Source organism: Pleurodeles waltl, chromosome 9 (assembly GCF_031143425.1).
Source record: "Pleurodeles waltl isolate 20211129_DDA chromosome 9, aPleWal1.hap1.20221129, whole genome shotgun sequence".
NCBI lineage: Eukaryota > Metazoa > Chordata > Amphibia > Caudata > Salamandridae > Pleurodeles > Pleurodeles waltl.
In genome coordinates this window covers 329560219-329576801 of record NC_090448.1, presented here as the reverse complement: position 1 = coordinate 329576801, position 16583 = coordinate 329560219, and the positions used below count along the sequence as shown (strand labels likewise).

Here is a 16583-nt window from a genome sequence, read left to right as displayed (position 1 = left end):
GTCAGCTCTGGCTGTAAACTCTTGACGAAAACTTTGGGCACCAGCAGCTATTCTTTTGAAAATTAAGCACCGACTGTATTAGATCTTCTATCAACTGAACGGAACGTACAGACTTTAAAAAAAAGGGTGACTTAGTTAATAGCGTGACTATTCCAGCTCTCCTTCAAAATGTAAAGGTCTATCGAAGAATAGGTAGAACAACCTAGTCTGTGACAAAACTAAAATAAAGAGAAACTAAAATAAAAGAGAAACTCTCGGGTGAGCATAATCAATCACGAGCAAAGAAAGAGGTTTCCTCCAATAATGTACGTGGTTAAAATACTGAAGGTTACCACGTCTGTGATTCTTCAAAAAGCACATGATATCAAAGCCAGGATGTGTCCAAGAAGTGACCCTACATGGGTGGGCCACCAAGCACCTGGGGTCGGTCAGTCCTCACCTCTCTCAACCAAGAGCAGTCTGTCTGCCATACTTAAACTTTCCAACCCAGATGGTGTTGAATTTTCCCCAAGCGTAAATCCACTGGCAGGAGAGGGGCACTTTCAGTGAAAAAAACTCAAATTTCTTGAGCCCCACTATGCCATGGTGGCCAGCCCAGCCCAGACGTGTATTTCGGTTTATTTTTTAGACGGCAACTCCTATTTGGGTGTTTGTTTTTTAGGTCTCAGATGCGCTATGAGTTTCTCTCTGTGGTGCCATAAAGATGAGAGGCCTCCATCAACATGTACTATGCGGTATTGTAGGAGCAGCCCTACCAAGAAGGTGCATTTGTCAGCAGAACCATAAGGCAGTGCTGTCTAAAAGGCAGCATTTCCCCACCGCTAAATGCGGAAGGGAACGTAGATGTGGGTGGAGGGGAGCATCTGCCAATTAAAAGCAACGGTAATAATAGGTGGAGACATTCAGACTACTGTGTAAAAAACACATTCATGTTAAAGATATCCATAGAATGATTTGTTGGTGTCTGTTGTGGTCACAACTTAGAAATACATTTTAGAGCTGATCAAAACTAAAAACATGCTTAGGAGGTATACAGTGGACACGGAGCAATAACTTGTACTGAATCTTACTTGTCTACTGTACTTTATCCCATACATTATGGCAATTCTTAACCATCCTGCGATAATACGTAGCCCTCTGACTTCTAACTTGTTTTATTTTGGTGTTTCGCCTAACATAGTTTTATATTTACTTTTATGCTCAGGTAAAAAATTAGTTATCCCTCAGTAAGCTCTGGACTGGTTTGCAGCAGTGAAAAAGTGTGACCAAAAAGTTATAGAACCCTACGTTTTATTACATTTTTGCACCTGCTGAAAAAAATAAAGTTGGGCAGACGGACTCGTGCAGTTATAATGTGTTGCAAAGAAAAAGAAGCCCAAAATAAACCCACCTTTATATTGCCCATACAAAATGAGATATGGGATTTTTCCCAGGACTCTGTAGAGCCTCCCCTCATGTTACAGCACTGTACAGTACACATGAGAAAGAGGGTATCGTTCTGCTAGTTGCCACGTCAGGGGAGTTTTCCAGGGCAGTAGGACTCTAAAGCGATTAGTAAATCCTTGGAAAAAAGTACCTTCGCAGTCTTTAGAGCCACAGATTTTAGATTATACTGCAAGCTCACGCAATTGTCAAATATCTCCTCTTGGAATGTTGCAAAGTAGACCAGCCACTGATAACTAATGAAGGGTGGTGCAGTTCCTAAATCCTAATTTAATTAGCACATGTATCACTCACAAAAATATATTGTCCAAACACTGTTAACCTTTTTTAATTAAAGAAATAACACTTTTTACAAAGACACATTACTATTTCGTGTGTTACTCTTACTTTCTAACTTATTCTGGGCCCATATGCACTAAAAAAGGGATAGAGTTATGAAGGATATAGTCTCAGTGCCACAGCCAAGTACAGTGCTGCTTAATGTGGCCGCAATACCAGTCACATAGCTTACTCTGCCATATAATTAAGAGTGTCCTAAGTGTTCTTTACTGTCATGAACAGGAGGAAGTGCTATGCATCCCATACACAGTCAGTACCAGCAGTGATTTTTCTGTATTCTCCCAACACAGCCTGGGAGATTTGTTTGTTGCAATCTTGAAAAAGAGGGTACTACGGGCCCTCAAGCAGGGACAAAGTTACTTGCAGGGATAAAGATTATGGTTATCGGAGGCATGCAAGCCTTTCTTTGGGCTGCAGTTGCCTAAAAACACTCAAGTTTTTGCTGTTATGGAGAAACATGAGCCCTCGTACAAAGTTGTTAGCTAAAAGCCTACCAAACAGAGCAGCTGTCTGGTAGCAAAAAGGCATCTTGTGGGCGTTCTGAAAGCGACCCTGGGAATGCAATCCACCCACTATTTACCATTGGCTTTGCGGTTTGCAACTCACATTTTCTGACTTTGTTTTAGGCTGTTCAGCATGTCTTTGGCACTCCCTTGCAGAGAACTGTGTTCACCAACACTTCTGGTATTCTACCACAAGTCCTTGCTTTCTGTAAATAGTCCTTTACATTTTTTTCTTATCTTGTCATATTTACTGTGCATTCAAAGACAAAGGTCAAATGTCAGGCTATGTATTCCGAGGTCACTTGGTTTTTACTTTTCTTTCTCCGACTTCAAAGAGAAAGGATTTACATGGCAATCTTGTGGGGTACTGGGAAAGAAATGTTTTTTTCTAGCACACAACAAAAAAAATAACTGTCCAAATATTTAAGAATATATCAGAATTATAAAAGAACAAATTAAGTACTTTTTTTTTGTAATTCAGAAGTGTGGGGGTAACATTTTAAAACGATCAAAACACATCAGTACACTAGGTAATGCCATTTCTACACATTATTGTTTGGGTGCTGTATTGTTTTATCACTAAAACTATATGTGCAAATGTAATTGTCATTTCAATCGAAAATGTGTTGTCTGTAATGGCAGTGCACTACCACACCATGCATACTCCACACAACGAAACTCCATTCTATGTCCCTCCACTCTAAGCCACTCCTTGCTACACCACTCCACTTTACTCTATTCCACTCCCCTAGACACCACTCCACACTACTCCGACACTTTACGCCACTCTGACACTCTACTCAACTCCACTCCACCCTATGCCACTCTACGTCAGTCCCCGAAAAACTACTCCACAACACTCTATGCTCATCCACTCTACTCCACGACACTCCATACCACTCCACTCTATGAAACAACGCCACTCTTCGGCACTCCACTCTACACCATTCCACTCTCCTCTACACCACTATATTTTGGCCATGCTGAGAAGCAGCCGCGTTGGTGTACAACATGGCTAAAAGCAAAGCCAATAGCTCTTACATATGAGAGTCCTATTGGCTTTGCCAGTGCTCGTTTTTGCTTGCAGACACTCCCAGTGAACTTGTGTGATGTAAAGGTACACATGCCTTCAAGCAAAGTCAAGGTCACTGGCAGATTCTCTCAGGGGCAAATGGATATAGAGGAAGACAGGCACTCAGGTGCAGCAGTGTTGTTTGCAGAGGCTCTTCTGGGTGACACAAACTGGACTGAGCACCCTATGACAGCCGTTCTGATCTTGGTAGTGAAAAGCTCTCCCCTCACACTACATGCCTGCTCTAACCTGGTGCAGCAGCCACTTCGGGTTCACTGGTCTAAAGCAATCTTGAAAGTTACAACACAGCATTTCCCTCATTGTCTAATTAAGGGCAATGCTAGATTGCTAAACAGATTTCTACATCTTCACTGCTAGACCATGAGTAATTTATGCTCGATTCACCTGACAATCACCACTGTTGTCAGGCAGCTTACTTTATAGGATTTCATCAGTTTTATGCCATACTACTACAAAAATCCCAGATGGCTAAATTCATATCCACTACATACAACCACTGGAACTCTATTGCAGCAGTAAACCCTCAGTGTTTAAGATACAAACACGATTGCTGACTTATATTTCTGTAGTTTTGTTCGGTTCCAACGCTAATTTCCTAGCATTACTTCAGCAAACTAGTAAACCTATTCCTAAACTCTGAAAATGTAATCTCCCGTTTGTTGATCTTTGACTTCGTAAGTCACCCTCAGATGAGCCTTTACAGAACCTTCACGTGTTTAGTGGTACCATGAAAAAAGGCTCTACAAGGTAAAGTGTCTCTACATGCTCCAAGCAATGTTGCAACTATCCTACAAGTGATCTTGTTCCTGAAAAGCTTACACTAGCAACATTCATATGTAGAATCATTTTTATAAGGCCACTAGCTCCTCGGCTGCCTATAATCCAGCTCTGCTTTGGTGCTCACTGACCAGTGTTTTCCACTGGTTTCTCCATCATTTCTTCCTTGGCCTTACCTGCTGTACCTAGGCCGCTCTTATCTACGGTCTCCATCAGGCACTGATTTGCTCTCACCTCTGTTTCCTCATTCATAGAGGTTACTCGTCTATCACAAAGAAATGCCTCCAATTATCTCAGATTTCTCCACCTTTCATCCGCTGATCTCCTAGCAACAAGTATACACAACATAAACGGGCTAATATTAACAATCTCATCTAATTCTAATATTCAACACACCTGCAATTCCATTAAACACCAACCTCCTCTATGACCTATTCAAGTTTAGTTCTGCCTATGAGCACTACCCTGCTACTGTTGCTCTGATCCTGACCCATAACAGAATGTCTTGTGCAGTACAGAATATTGGGTAGATAACCTCATGTGCTCATGCACACCACACATATTTCGGTCTTTCCAGGCCTCCGATATGACACACAACATGGATTTACATAGTAAGAGTAAGGGATGCACCTAATGAGTGTGTACAGCATGACTATTAATGAGGTGCTAACAGCCGCTAGTTATGTCATGGCCTTTTCATGAGGATAGTGATCAGCCTTGCTACAAGAAGTAACCACCTATGGTGTATCACTAGAATGTAACAGAGTATAAGGATGATGAGGTGGCTGTCACTGATTTATGAATGTGGGAGTATGCACAGAGGCAAATGAGAGTGTATGATCCTGCTAAATCGAGTGCCACAGTATTTGTAGAGGAATTTGGGTAGCACTGCTCTTTCACATTCAATGTACTATGCCCCTATCGGAACATACTACCAAGGTCTTCAAAGACAGACAATATTTTTTCATATGCAGCATTATTCTACTAGATTAATGCCTGCCATTGGGCTTGAGAAACAGACCCAAGGGGAAAGGTTCTCATTATGGACTCCTTCAAAAACTTATCTGCCCGTGGCCAGTGCGGACTGGATGGTGAACAAAACAGAGTTATACTTTAAGGAAAAGGAGTCAAGACACTGGAATGGCTCATCATGAATTTGGAGGCTCAAAGGCAAGTCTGTGTAGATAAGCAACCTCAAAATTTGGCATTCAGGGATAGCACTTCCCTGGTCATGACATCACAAGAGTAGCTCGAATGTGAATGCTGGTATTTTGCCAGTTTTCCGAAGTTGGCACACTGCATTTAGGTTTCTTCATGACACAGATGTTTCTCACAATTTCGAACGCAATTAAGTTAAGATAGCCACAAATGTTCAGTGTCAGAGGATACTCAAGACTATCATCGCAGAACTTAGGAGCCCTTTTCAGGAGGGAGATAAAAACCCATGCTTCTGCACAGCAAAGTAAGCTTCAGCTTAATGACAGCATCACTTATGTGGCTCCATAGCTGAGTTGCATCACACAGAGATGAAGACGGGAGCAGCAGACCATTAAATAAGTTCTCATGCACCTTATCTTTGCCACTTCCTTGTGGTACCCAGCTAAACAAAGACGTAGAAGGCGACAAAATTCATCTATTCACTAAGGTTCAATCACCTTTTGACTTCCTGGAAGCTAGGTGAAGACAACATGATGACCTTGATCGAGTATTTTCTCCTAACTGTCCTACTGACATGTTCTATCTGACCCACAAGTTCTTCTACCAACCAGATGGTGCTGAAGAAAGATGGCTGCTGCTTAATGTCGAGAGGCAATCCTCCTTTCTGCTTTCTTTCCTAAACTGATGCTCCTTCTCTTTTGCTTGGAAATGGGGGAAGTGTGTTATTATTTCTAATGCTGTGGCATGCTTTGGGGAAGTTGTACTTTGAAATTAAGCACTACTGATATGATGGCCTTGTGTTATATTGTGGGTGCCATAAAACAGATTTAAGCAATACTCAAAACACAAAGTTCATGTTTATTATAACACTGACAATAGGCTTTAATTCACAAAATTGAATATTTTTTTAACAAGCCATCTCATTGTTTTAGTTCTTACTCAAGCCTCCTCTGCATGCTGTCAGACTGATTTATTAAGACTTGTTCCAGAACACCTTTGAAATATGTTTCAAGTGTTGCACATCCAGGAATGAGGTGAGCAAAAGAACAAATAGCCCAGCTATGGAAACAGTCCAATTGAATCCAGCTGAGGGACTAAGCACAGCAGCGAGGATAAACGTCGTCATAAGCCACAGCAAACAAGAAGCATAAATGGGGATATCAGAAAGTGACATTCAGTTGAGTTCTTGTAACAATAGGCTACCCTCTGATATCCTTATGCAGAATTCAAGATTTCTCTTTTATTACAGGAATACAAAAAGTGCCCTAATTTGGGGACAGCTAATGCCAAATCTCAAACTGTGTTTAGGCAAATCAACCTAAACAATGTAACATACTAATGATTGTGAGTCACAAAACAGTCTAATGGTCTTTAATGACTGACTCACATATGTTTAGGAGTTTTCTTCTGGAACAGGAACAGGCCGTTGCATGGCGTGCGAGTCTTGAAAGCTCATGAGCACAAACAAATGTATGTCAGTGAGCATTCGCAAATTTGCTCTTGGCCCATTCTAACCTTGGAAATGTCCATGAAAGAAGTAATCCCTGACCAAGAATACATTTTGTGAATGGAAATGAGAGTAAAATGAATCCAAAATGAGTGCTGTCATAAAGTGGATTAACCACAGTGAGAATAATAGTGCACTCATGCAAGGCATTTGCCCATGATTAAAAGTATACTGTGTACTGTAAAGTTTATTGTACAGTTAATAAAAATCATCACAATATGGCTAATACTCAAGCTCCGAGTAAGGCAGACCTTTCAGCGAGTTTAAATAAGATGGGGCTGGTCTCACCTTCACTGGTCCCAATTTTTGCCTCACGACATGATTTATATAGTGGAGTAACACACTGTCCTTCCCCTCAAAACAGTTTGACGTAATTATGTCAAGCTCACATTTGTCTGCGAGTGTTATGAGGTTTAGTCCCTCGTTGACAAGATGCGCATGATGCAAAGCAAACAGCTTGTAGCTTCATTATGTCAGCAGGGTGTGGCATACAAATAAAGCCGTTGGACTTTGTCCTGTGAATTACAAGAATAAACGCCTACATGGGTTTTGTTTAAAGCACGAGTCAGAATCACCACTTTCTTAAAAGTCACATTAGTTTTGAGACCGATCAATCAGGGGGCAAATGATTTTCAACAGAGCTTATTTGCATTTTTTGTGTTTACAGCTGTCACTGCTCCCCCATTTAAGCAAGGTACAAATATTTCTATGACAAGGTTCAACAGCAGGAAAACATTAAAGTTCAGTGTGCCAGCAAACTGCAAGTTGATGATCAGAGGGTAGGTTGACAAACTAATGTTTAAAAATATTGAGAGACACTAATATTGTGATGTAAAGAATATCATCAGACAGAATGCAAGAATTTTGTGTTTTTAGTTTTTTTTTTTAAATAAAGTATATAAATATAGTTTTTTTAAAATATAGTTGTACATAACATTGCTATCAATAACACTGCTCTCAATTAGTTTGATACATATTAGCATTACATGTTATTGGTATTCTATCAATTTTCTGTTTAATTTGTTTTCGTATATTTCATACATTTTTATATGAGATGTAATTATTTATAATTTAATTAGAATTTGCTAATTTAGTTGCTGATTGTTGAGTTTGTAAGGGATTAGTGATAGTCACTTTAGAATATGTAAATTATTATTTTTTATTGATAATTTGTATTGAATTTATTTTAACTAATAATCGTGTTAATTGCAATTTAAATTATTTGGATTATTAATTGGTCAATTTATTTTGTAATTGTGTTATATAAATTTTATTAAATTTACTGATTTTCATTGTTTTATTAAACTTTGATGTAATAATTTAAAATGTAATTTTTTATATTGATTGGCAGTGTTATTTTTTACGGTAGTGGGGTGATAAGTGTTTGGATTGAAAATATTTTTAATTTTCTAAGTATAATTTTTATTTTATTTGTATGCATTAAATTAAATGTACATGTTTTATAGTTGTTGCGAATGTTTATTATTTTGAAGATATTTTAAATTTGTAATTTGTAGTCTATATTTAAATGTGTTATTTAACAAATTAAGCAATGGAACTAGTTAATTAAACCCTTTCAAAAGTCAAACACTGTCTCCGCTGTTGCTCAGATTGTAACTGGAACAGTAAATCGTACCCCTCCAAAGTCCAACACTTAACCTACTGTAAAACAGGTGCAACTTTTTTGTATCTGAAGTTTTAAAACAGTTTAATACATTTTTAATTTTACTTTATTTTTAACTTTACTTTTATCTTACTTTAGTTAAGTGTATTTACTATTTTGCAGTAATATTTTTTAATGAGGTTATGTTTATTTCAATGTTGCCATGCTATTTCTTTTATTAATATTTTAATAGCTATGGTTTGTAAATATAATTAGTATTTCTTACTGTTTAAATATTTCATTATGTTAATTATTATTGTGAAGTATATTGGCCCTGAATACGACCTTGGCGGATGGGACACTCCGTCACAAATGTGACAGATATCTTGCCCGCCGTTTTACAAGTTACATACGATATAATGGAACTTGTAATACGGCAGATGGGATGTCAGTCACGTCTGTAAAGGACTAACGCATCTGCCAAGGTTGTGATCAGGCCCATAATCTTTATTTATGTTTGTAAGTTATACATTTTTGATAAATTTCTCTATTTTACATTTATTTTCTTACATCACAATATTTTTAAAGTTAATATATGCTTCAAAGGTAATATAGTCTACAATAGTTAAAATGTACATATTTTCTGATAATATTGTGGCCTTCTATATTTTGTTGTCGATATTTTTGACTTTACCTGTAAAGTCGATACTTGTGTCCTCTATATTTTTGTAGCTGTGATTTTGTTGATGATATTCCGGCATACAACTAGTCAAAACGGTCGCTTTTTTGGTTTGAACTTTTTTAGCTTTCTGCAATTCTTACAAGAAATGTTTGGCAGGAAACTTCTATTACTAGTGAAACAATGGGTTGATGAAGCACTGCTTACCTGAACAATTTCTACAATAGATTCAAAAGAGGCTGAAAGAGAATTCTGGTTGTTCTAGCATTGAATCTGAGTAGTCTTAACCAACGCAAGTGCTAGAGTTTTAATGTGTCTCTATGAAATGCCTCAGTACTCACTTGAGGTGAGATATTTGTGTGCTTTGCTGGCTTGGAGGCATTTACAATAGCAATGTGTGATTTGCGGTCTTGCAGACCTCAATTCTAAAGTTGCCTACCACCATTTGAAGTATGAATATGGGTATATTTGCCCTACATTATTTCTTACTTCGCCCTGTGCCCAACTGATTAATGGATATAGCTTCCATAGCCTATATTCAATCATAACCATGTAGCTTGGCAAGTTTTGTAACAAGCGTACATAGATTTCAATCTTCTCAGTCTGAAAGGATTTTGCCCTTCCCAATGCCTCTATAGGTGGTCAAAACACTTCACATATCTTGGGCTGAGAAGGCGGCACAGTCTTTGGAGATGAAGAGCATTTAGAAAACCGATAGCCTGAGGAGGCATTAAGTATTGATGAATGTCCAATTGGGAGATGCACTCAGTCTTACCATCGAGCACTTAGCATGTGAGTTTGGCTAAATATATTTGACTACAATGCAAAATATTTTAGATGTAGGTTAAACATGTTAAGTTAAGCCAACTACCCAACTAGAGCAAATTCTGTTGCATACAGGCAAACAACTGTTAATTACCATATTCATGAATAGGGCCAAACCTGTGGTACAAAATAAATAAATAAATATATGGATTAAGTGTTGCTTAAGTAAGAGTGTTTTGACGCACCCAGGAAGATGGTGGGTAAATCAGGTCCATTGTTTAGATTATGAACAACAGCCTTATTGTAATAGCCTTAGCTGAAAGAAACAAAAAATATAAACGCAGAATTTTGTATAGCTGAAGTATTACAGGAACCACTACTGATGTTATTATGAATAAATAAGAGATTGTGAAAAAATGTTTTAAAAAAGTCAGTCATCACACAATTCCGTCACATTAGGTGTCAACATGAAATGCATGCAATGCTGCTCACCATATGGGAAAATTTGTTGTATAGTCAGGGGTCCCACCATTCTGTCCCCCCATACCTGGAAATATAAACGAAAAAAGGTTAGTACAAATTCACTAATACTGACTGCAGATGTTGCTGAAATGGAATACCCGCCACGGCCAGGGTTAGATAAAAACTCTTGACAAGCTCAGATCACAATTTAAAGTGCAATTTCTCCAGCCATTTAGAACCCATCTTGCCATGAACCTTTCTGCCTAATCTTTTTTCTTGAATCAAGTTTTCATTACAGAGTAATCCTCTAGCTCAAACATGAACAATGCTACTTGTGTATGAGACTGTTCATCTTAATCACACGTACCTAAAGCAAACTTACCTGCACTACACAATTAACCACCATTTATGCTATTTGGTTTTCAAATATACTTTAAGGCCCATTTAGGAATTATCGATTCTTGGTCAGGTGTGATCAGATTCTTGAACTAACATACCAGGATAAAACTGATGAATTAATCTTCTTGACAATTTCATTCCAATTCAAAGAGTATAAACCTGACAGATGCTGCGAGTTAAACATACAAAACAACCATTTGGAAAGGACTGTTGTACAACTCTGAGACCTGGGGCAAGCTTTGAGATTTTCTGGCAAATCTGGAATACCTTTTTCTAACTAGAAATAAAATAATAATAATTAATCGGGCGTTTGAGCAGCGCCCCTGCTTCGTTCTCTATGCTACAATGAGAAATCGTACATAGACTTGTTTGGAGTTTCGCATGTTATTGTCTCTTTTCGTTTTTCATTAATAACACCAGTGTATAAATGTAAGGACAAATGGAGAGTACATTCCTTTCAATCCTAAAATAAAAAAAATGAATATTTATTTTTAGAGTATACAAATAGCTCTCATTATTTTCAAATACTGAATTAAACAGGCTACATTTCTTTTCATTACTGAATAAACATGGCACAAATATTTATTATTATAAGCAAAAAAACACATTCTTTTTTATACTGGATATTGTAAATAGGACAGCTACCTAATACAAAAATGTTCCTAGCCGTTCCAAAGCTACAAGAGCTAGGTCAAGTGTAGGAAAGAGGCTCTTGCTGCATTACACCTGAAGTACAAGGCTGACCTCTCGAGATATATTTGGTTCAATATGATCAGTGTCAGCTAAGTGTGATGCAGGAAGTCAAATTCTATCAGTTTAAACCTCACATTCTCCCACAACCGCCAGTACCTGAGCACATGCGACCTCCCAGTCTCCACCGCTCATCTGTTTCCCCATATCTATTTCTCATGCCACTCTCGCCATAGCTGGTCAACTGGACCTATCAGTTCCCATAGCCCTACACAGTCATCACAATATGTCGCCTAGAAAAACCTAGCTGCATAATCGCCTTGAGAGTCTCTTTAGAAGCAGGAACATTTCCATCCCCAACAGTCTTGCATATTGCAAAAAAAAGTCAACAAGGCCCACACCACACTTATCTTGTGCCTCCTAAAAAGTGATAAAGGCCACTCCGAGATACAATTCTACCCGGGTACAACAGCTCCTCCCGCCACACAACCATCACCATAATCCCATCTACACATTTAAATAACTGAATAACTGCAGAGACCATATATCAATCCCCCTCGCAAATGGCAGGCATTTAAGTATTCGCCAGCAGTATTGTTTTTAATGAGGTTTAAAGCTCGATTTTAACTAACCAATATTATCCTATTTTTTCTGTGATCCAAATAAACTGGTTTCATAAAGCCAGTTACTTATTTGAAAGCACTTATGTAATTAACCTTGAACATAGTAATATAATGGAATACATACTAACACTTGTATGTAGATACAATTTTAAATGTGATAATACACATTGGTGTAAATTTTAAATTAAGTAAAAATGACTTTAATGTAAGCAGGTGTAAAAAAAAAAAAAAAAAAACGCGTAGAAACTGGAAATGCAAAGAAAATGTAATCTCTATAGCCTATCAAATTTTTGGGTCTGCATATTTATTTCAGCACAAAATGTACATGTTCTACACTGGGATTATATATATATATATATATATATATATAAAAAAAAAAACTTATTTTGTAGGAAACACAACCCAAATACCCAGGTTTGCACAAAGTACCTCGCGGGATACCACATCACGTTTTCAATGGCATTCCCCGAATTGACCCTTCCAACCCCAAAGGCCCATCCGCCACCCCCTCCCCAAAAGCAAACAAGGCTCTTGTCATTCATGAGCCTTATCCCAGCCGGAAAACTAATACTGTTCCAATTGGCCATCCAGGAGGACCCAATACATCCCCCACATACTTCACATTTTCTCCCACCTGCGTGGCACCCTCTACAGTCACAGACCTGCCGCTCTGCATTCCTGCACCAATCCATGTCAGACTTCCACTCCTCAACATTCAGTGGATCAGGCCCTCCCCATCTACATACAATATTTTGCTTAGCCACTGCGAATCCTAGGGTGGATAGCAGTCTGGGGTATTTTCCAGGATTATCTGCCCCCAGTTATTCAGGAGGATCGTTTTTTGTGAGATCCGAGCCAATAGTACGGCTCCCTCCTAGGGTCCCTCTTGGACCCCCTTCCAGAAGTCCACTAGTCGTGGACAGTGCCATAGTCTTTGCAGAACCCTTCTTCCCCCACCCCCACCACTGGGACACCCACATCCCCTAGTATACTTATCGGGGACAGCCTTGGCCATCCTGTATAGAAGCACTCTCATGTAATAGGATCTATCCAGTCATTGGGGTCATTCTTAATGCTGCTTCCTTCACATCCAAGATATCCACTCCAAAATAAGAGTGAAAAAGTCATTTTTTGTGTTCCAAAATGTTCTCATTTCCAGATTTTAAAATCTAATGGATAAGTGCCAAGGTGGAATGTAGTTAGACTGGGGAAACATGGAAATATGATTTTGGGCGTATGTAGGATAATCATTACTAATTTTTAGCCTTAATAAAAGATATCAAGGCATGAAATCCCTAAAAGGTATAAACGTGTCACATTGTTTAACAGCTGGTTCAAACCTACAGTAGAAATTAACAGTACAATTATAGGCAGTATTTTGCTTTTGTAAGGCACTCTGCTCCATAGTAAGTACAGTATATTCCAAAATTTGCGGTCCAGCAATATGGTGTCTAGCATGTATGCCTCCCCTATTATGAATTTAGAATGGAAACATTCTAGTTCTTCATTGGAACTGTGTGGTAAAGCTACAGTGGGAAAGAATATATTTCTCTCAACATGTCAGAGGTTCTGCCTGAGCTGAATGTGGAAGATATTTAGGTACATATGGAGAAATGTACCCTCTTTTTAACCGTCTGAACCAGAATCTATAATTTCCATTAAGAAGAACATTAACAAAAACATGTATTTTTCCTCCAAGTTGGAGGCAATTTAATATATTTGACTAAGGATGTGTGAGAAACAGGGGGCAAAGGGCAGTGACACTTGGTTACAGTAGTATGTCAGCATTTCATTTACTAACATTGATTAGCATTTGTACATCATGGTACGCTGTAGGCCATAGCCCCAACCATGTAAATTATTCCGGGTCTATAATAATGTTTTAAAATCAGCAAAACAGGTGTTGCCCTTCCACCAGCAAACACCTTCTCTGTATTCAGGACCTTAACAAACTGACTCTTAGAAGAGTAAAGTGTCACCAGAAACAATCTCAGATCATTAGATTTGTGAGGACAAGTAATGAATCTTGTTTGGTCATGGTTTATTAAAACTAGTGTCTGCAACCTATGAACCAGAACTGTAGCAAGTATCTTTTTGAATTTCATGTTTTAGGAGTAGGCCAGAAGCATGGGAAATCAGCTGGACCCGTCTGACGACTGTGTGTCACTGTTTTCAACAACTTATTCACACAACAAGGCAGTTCTTTCCAATAAATTAGACAGGAGACAGCCACTCTTTAATGTGTTACATTTTATTTACGCATTTGATCTTGTCATGGAATGTTTGCTTGGTTAACTTTCTCCAAAATGGGAGTGCAGATGCTTCTAAGGCTCAATGGTCTTTTACACTCTTGAAATCACCTCTTATTTGGAAATCTGGAGATCAATTACATACCAAGAGAATCAATGTTAATCCTTGGTGAACTGATCTGGATCAAAGTTCCTCACTCAAGATGGGCCATTCCTCTTCTCAGAACACATTAAGGTTAATGCAGACACATTACTTATGTCTAAAACTGAGGGAAACGTGTTTCATCACAGAAACACCGAAGGACCACTTGAATTATATTGTACCTGATCCAACTCATTTGTCGTGGAGATGACGTTTTTCAAATCTAAAAATCAATGGGAAATAATTACTAGCATGAGTTAGAATTTCCTGAGCTGGTACATATCGGAGTTTCAACATTTTTTAGTTCCTGACGGCTCATTTTTTTGACGATCTTCAAATAATTTGTTTTCAGGAAACTTGATTCATTACTGATTTTGATAAGACAAATTACATGGCTTTTTTCCAGCCCAGCAGTTGCTGTATCTAAGGGGCATGCTAAGGGAAGATTTCTCACCCTGTTGCGAGCTGATATTAATTGGTCAGTGACTAAACTAATTTTAAAACGTAGCTACCTATAATTTATTAGATTATTGTTACCTACTTTATGTAATTTTGACCTTAAATTCTGCTTTGTAATACCCATATCTCCCCGAGATCCTGTGATCTGTCTTTTCTGGAGGCAGTTACGACTGAATTCCAGAAATTATATTACAAACATCATTGTGCCATTATTTATTTATGGATTGGACTGTGCTCCTCAAATACTCAATAAAATTGGTGATGAAAGGGATACCCTCTCACTTTCTTGGGCTGTAGAGTTATACTTGCTCCGAAATCAACACAATCATTTAGAAAGGATGACCCTCTTTCACATCATGTAAACTTGTCCATCAAATCTTTAACTAGACGGCCATTCTTCAGGGTCATACTTCAACATGAGCTAGGTGGAGATGGTTTGAATGAGTAACATAATTTTCATGTCAAAAGGGCAATAGTGGGAGCATGAGCATTAGATGGAAGGAATACTGCTTACAGTAAGTATTACACCCCATTAACGAGGAAGGAAGTGGAAGAGAAATCAAGACAAACTGAGGAGAAACTAACAGTCTTTACAAGACCCAGATTCCCTCTTCTCTTGCTAGGCTGGAGAAAGCCAAAATAAAATTATGAGCAATGGGTTCACACCCCAATTACCTCTTACGCTCCTGAAGATGTAAGTCCTAGTTGGGTCATGGGTCAGACACTGCCTTGAGTGGCAATTTGCACATGCCGGGGTGAGAGTTGAAGTGCTGGGTATGGTGCTACCCTTACAGCACAAGAGTGAAGCAGCCTGCCTCCTGCCTCCCTTCTGTTCTCACCCTCCAAGCAAGTCTGGTTCTTTCCTAGGTCCCAGAGACCCTTATTATTTCTACTTTGCACAAGGAGGGATCCTCCTGACCATCTAGAATGTCCTACTAGAAAACCTCCACTTTCATTACTATTAGTGAATGGCATTTTAGGGTGAAAAGAGATAATGTGTAAAGTATGGCACAGGATGCGTAGTTCTCATTTTGTTCAATCTTAGTCCAGCGTAGGATCGGACCTGTGAGCCTTGTAAAACAACCCATAGAGTTCCGAGTTTTGTGAGATACTATTTTAATTTGTTTTCAGATGCTCAGAAAATATTGCATTGGCAGATTCTATTAACAATTGCTAGAGTATATACAAATATTTTAAAATTATTTTATCACTGTAAAGTTTGAATTCTGCTAATTGTTAACATTTCTATACATTTTATGTGTTTTTTACTAATGAAACTTTCTCTAAAATTCAAGTTTTAATCTTTGGAATATTTCTGTGGAAAGCTGATCTAATAAAAAAAATAAAGATTTAACACATTTTAGCTTATTTACGGATTATGTGCAGGTCGTTTATTAAAAGTAAATAGAACAGTTTGCGTCACTGAATGTCCCGATTAAAAACTTGTTTTCAAAAACAGATATTTCAAAGTAACTGCATACTGTGGCAGGAAGCAGAAGACTAAACCCACGTGCAAGATTATCCGCAGACCAAACTATGCATTTCTGACAGCAATACAAAGTGTCAATGAAGCACATTGTTGGTCTCATCTGGGGGAAGGGCTTTCGGCATATCAGGACGTGAACAGTATTTAACACTTCGCCTAGGCTCATTTGTGGAAGTTATAAGACCAGAAAAAGCCGCATGAACAAT

The 16583-nt window shown here is 38.3% G+C and overlaps 1 protein-coding gene across 1 annotated transcript in view; it reads right to left on the bottom strand.

Moving 5' to 3' along the window:
* TCTA (T cell leukemia translocation altered) overlaps positions 1-16583 on the bottom strand; it is a 54008-nt gene that overhangs the window by 24441 nt on the left and 12984 nt on the right. The window contains exon 2 of the mRNA XM_069206856.1: positions 10360-10414. Coding sequence (XP_069062957.1) covers positions 10360-10414 — 55 coding nt within the window. The remainder of the gene's footprint in view (positions 1-10359; positions 10415-16583) is intronic.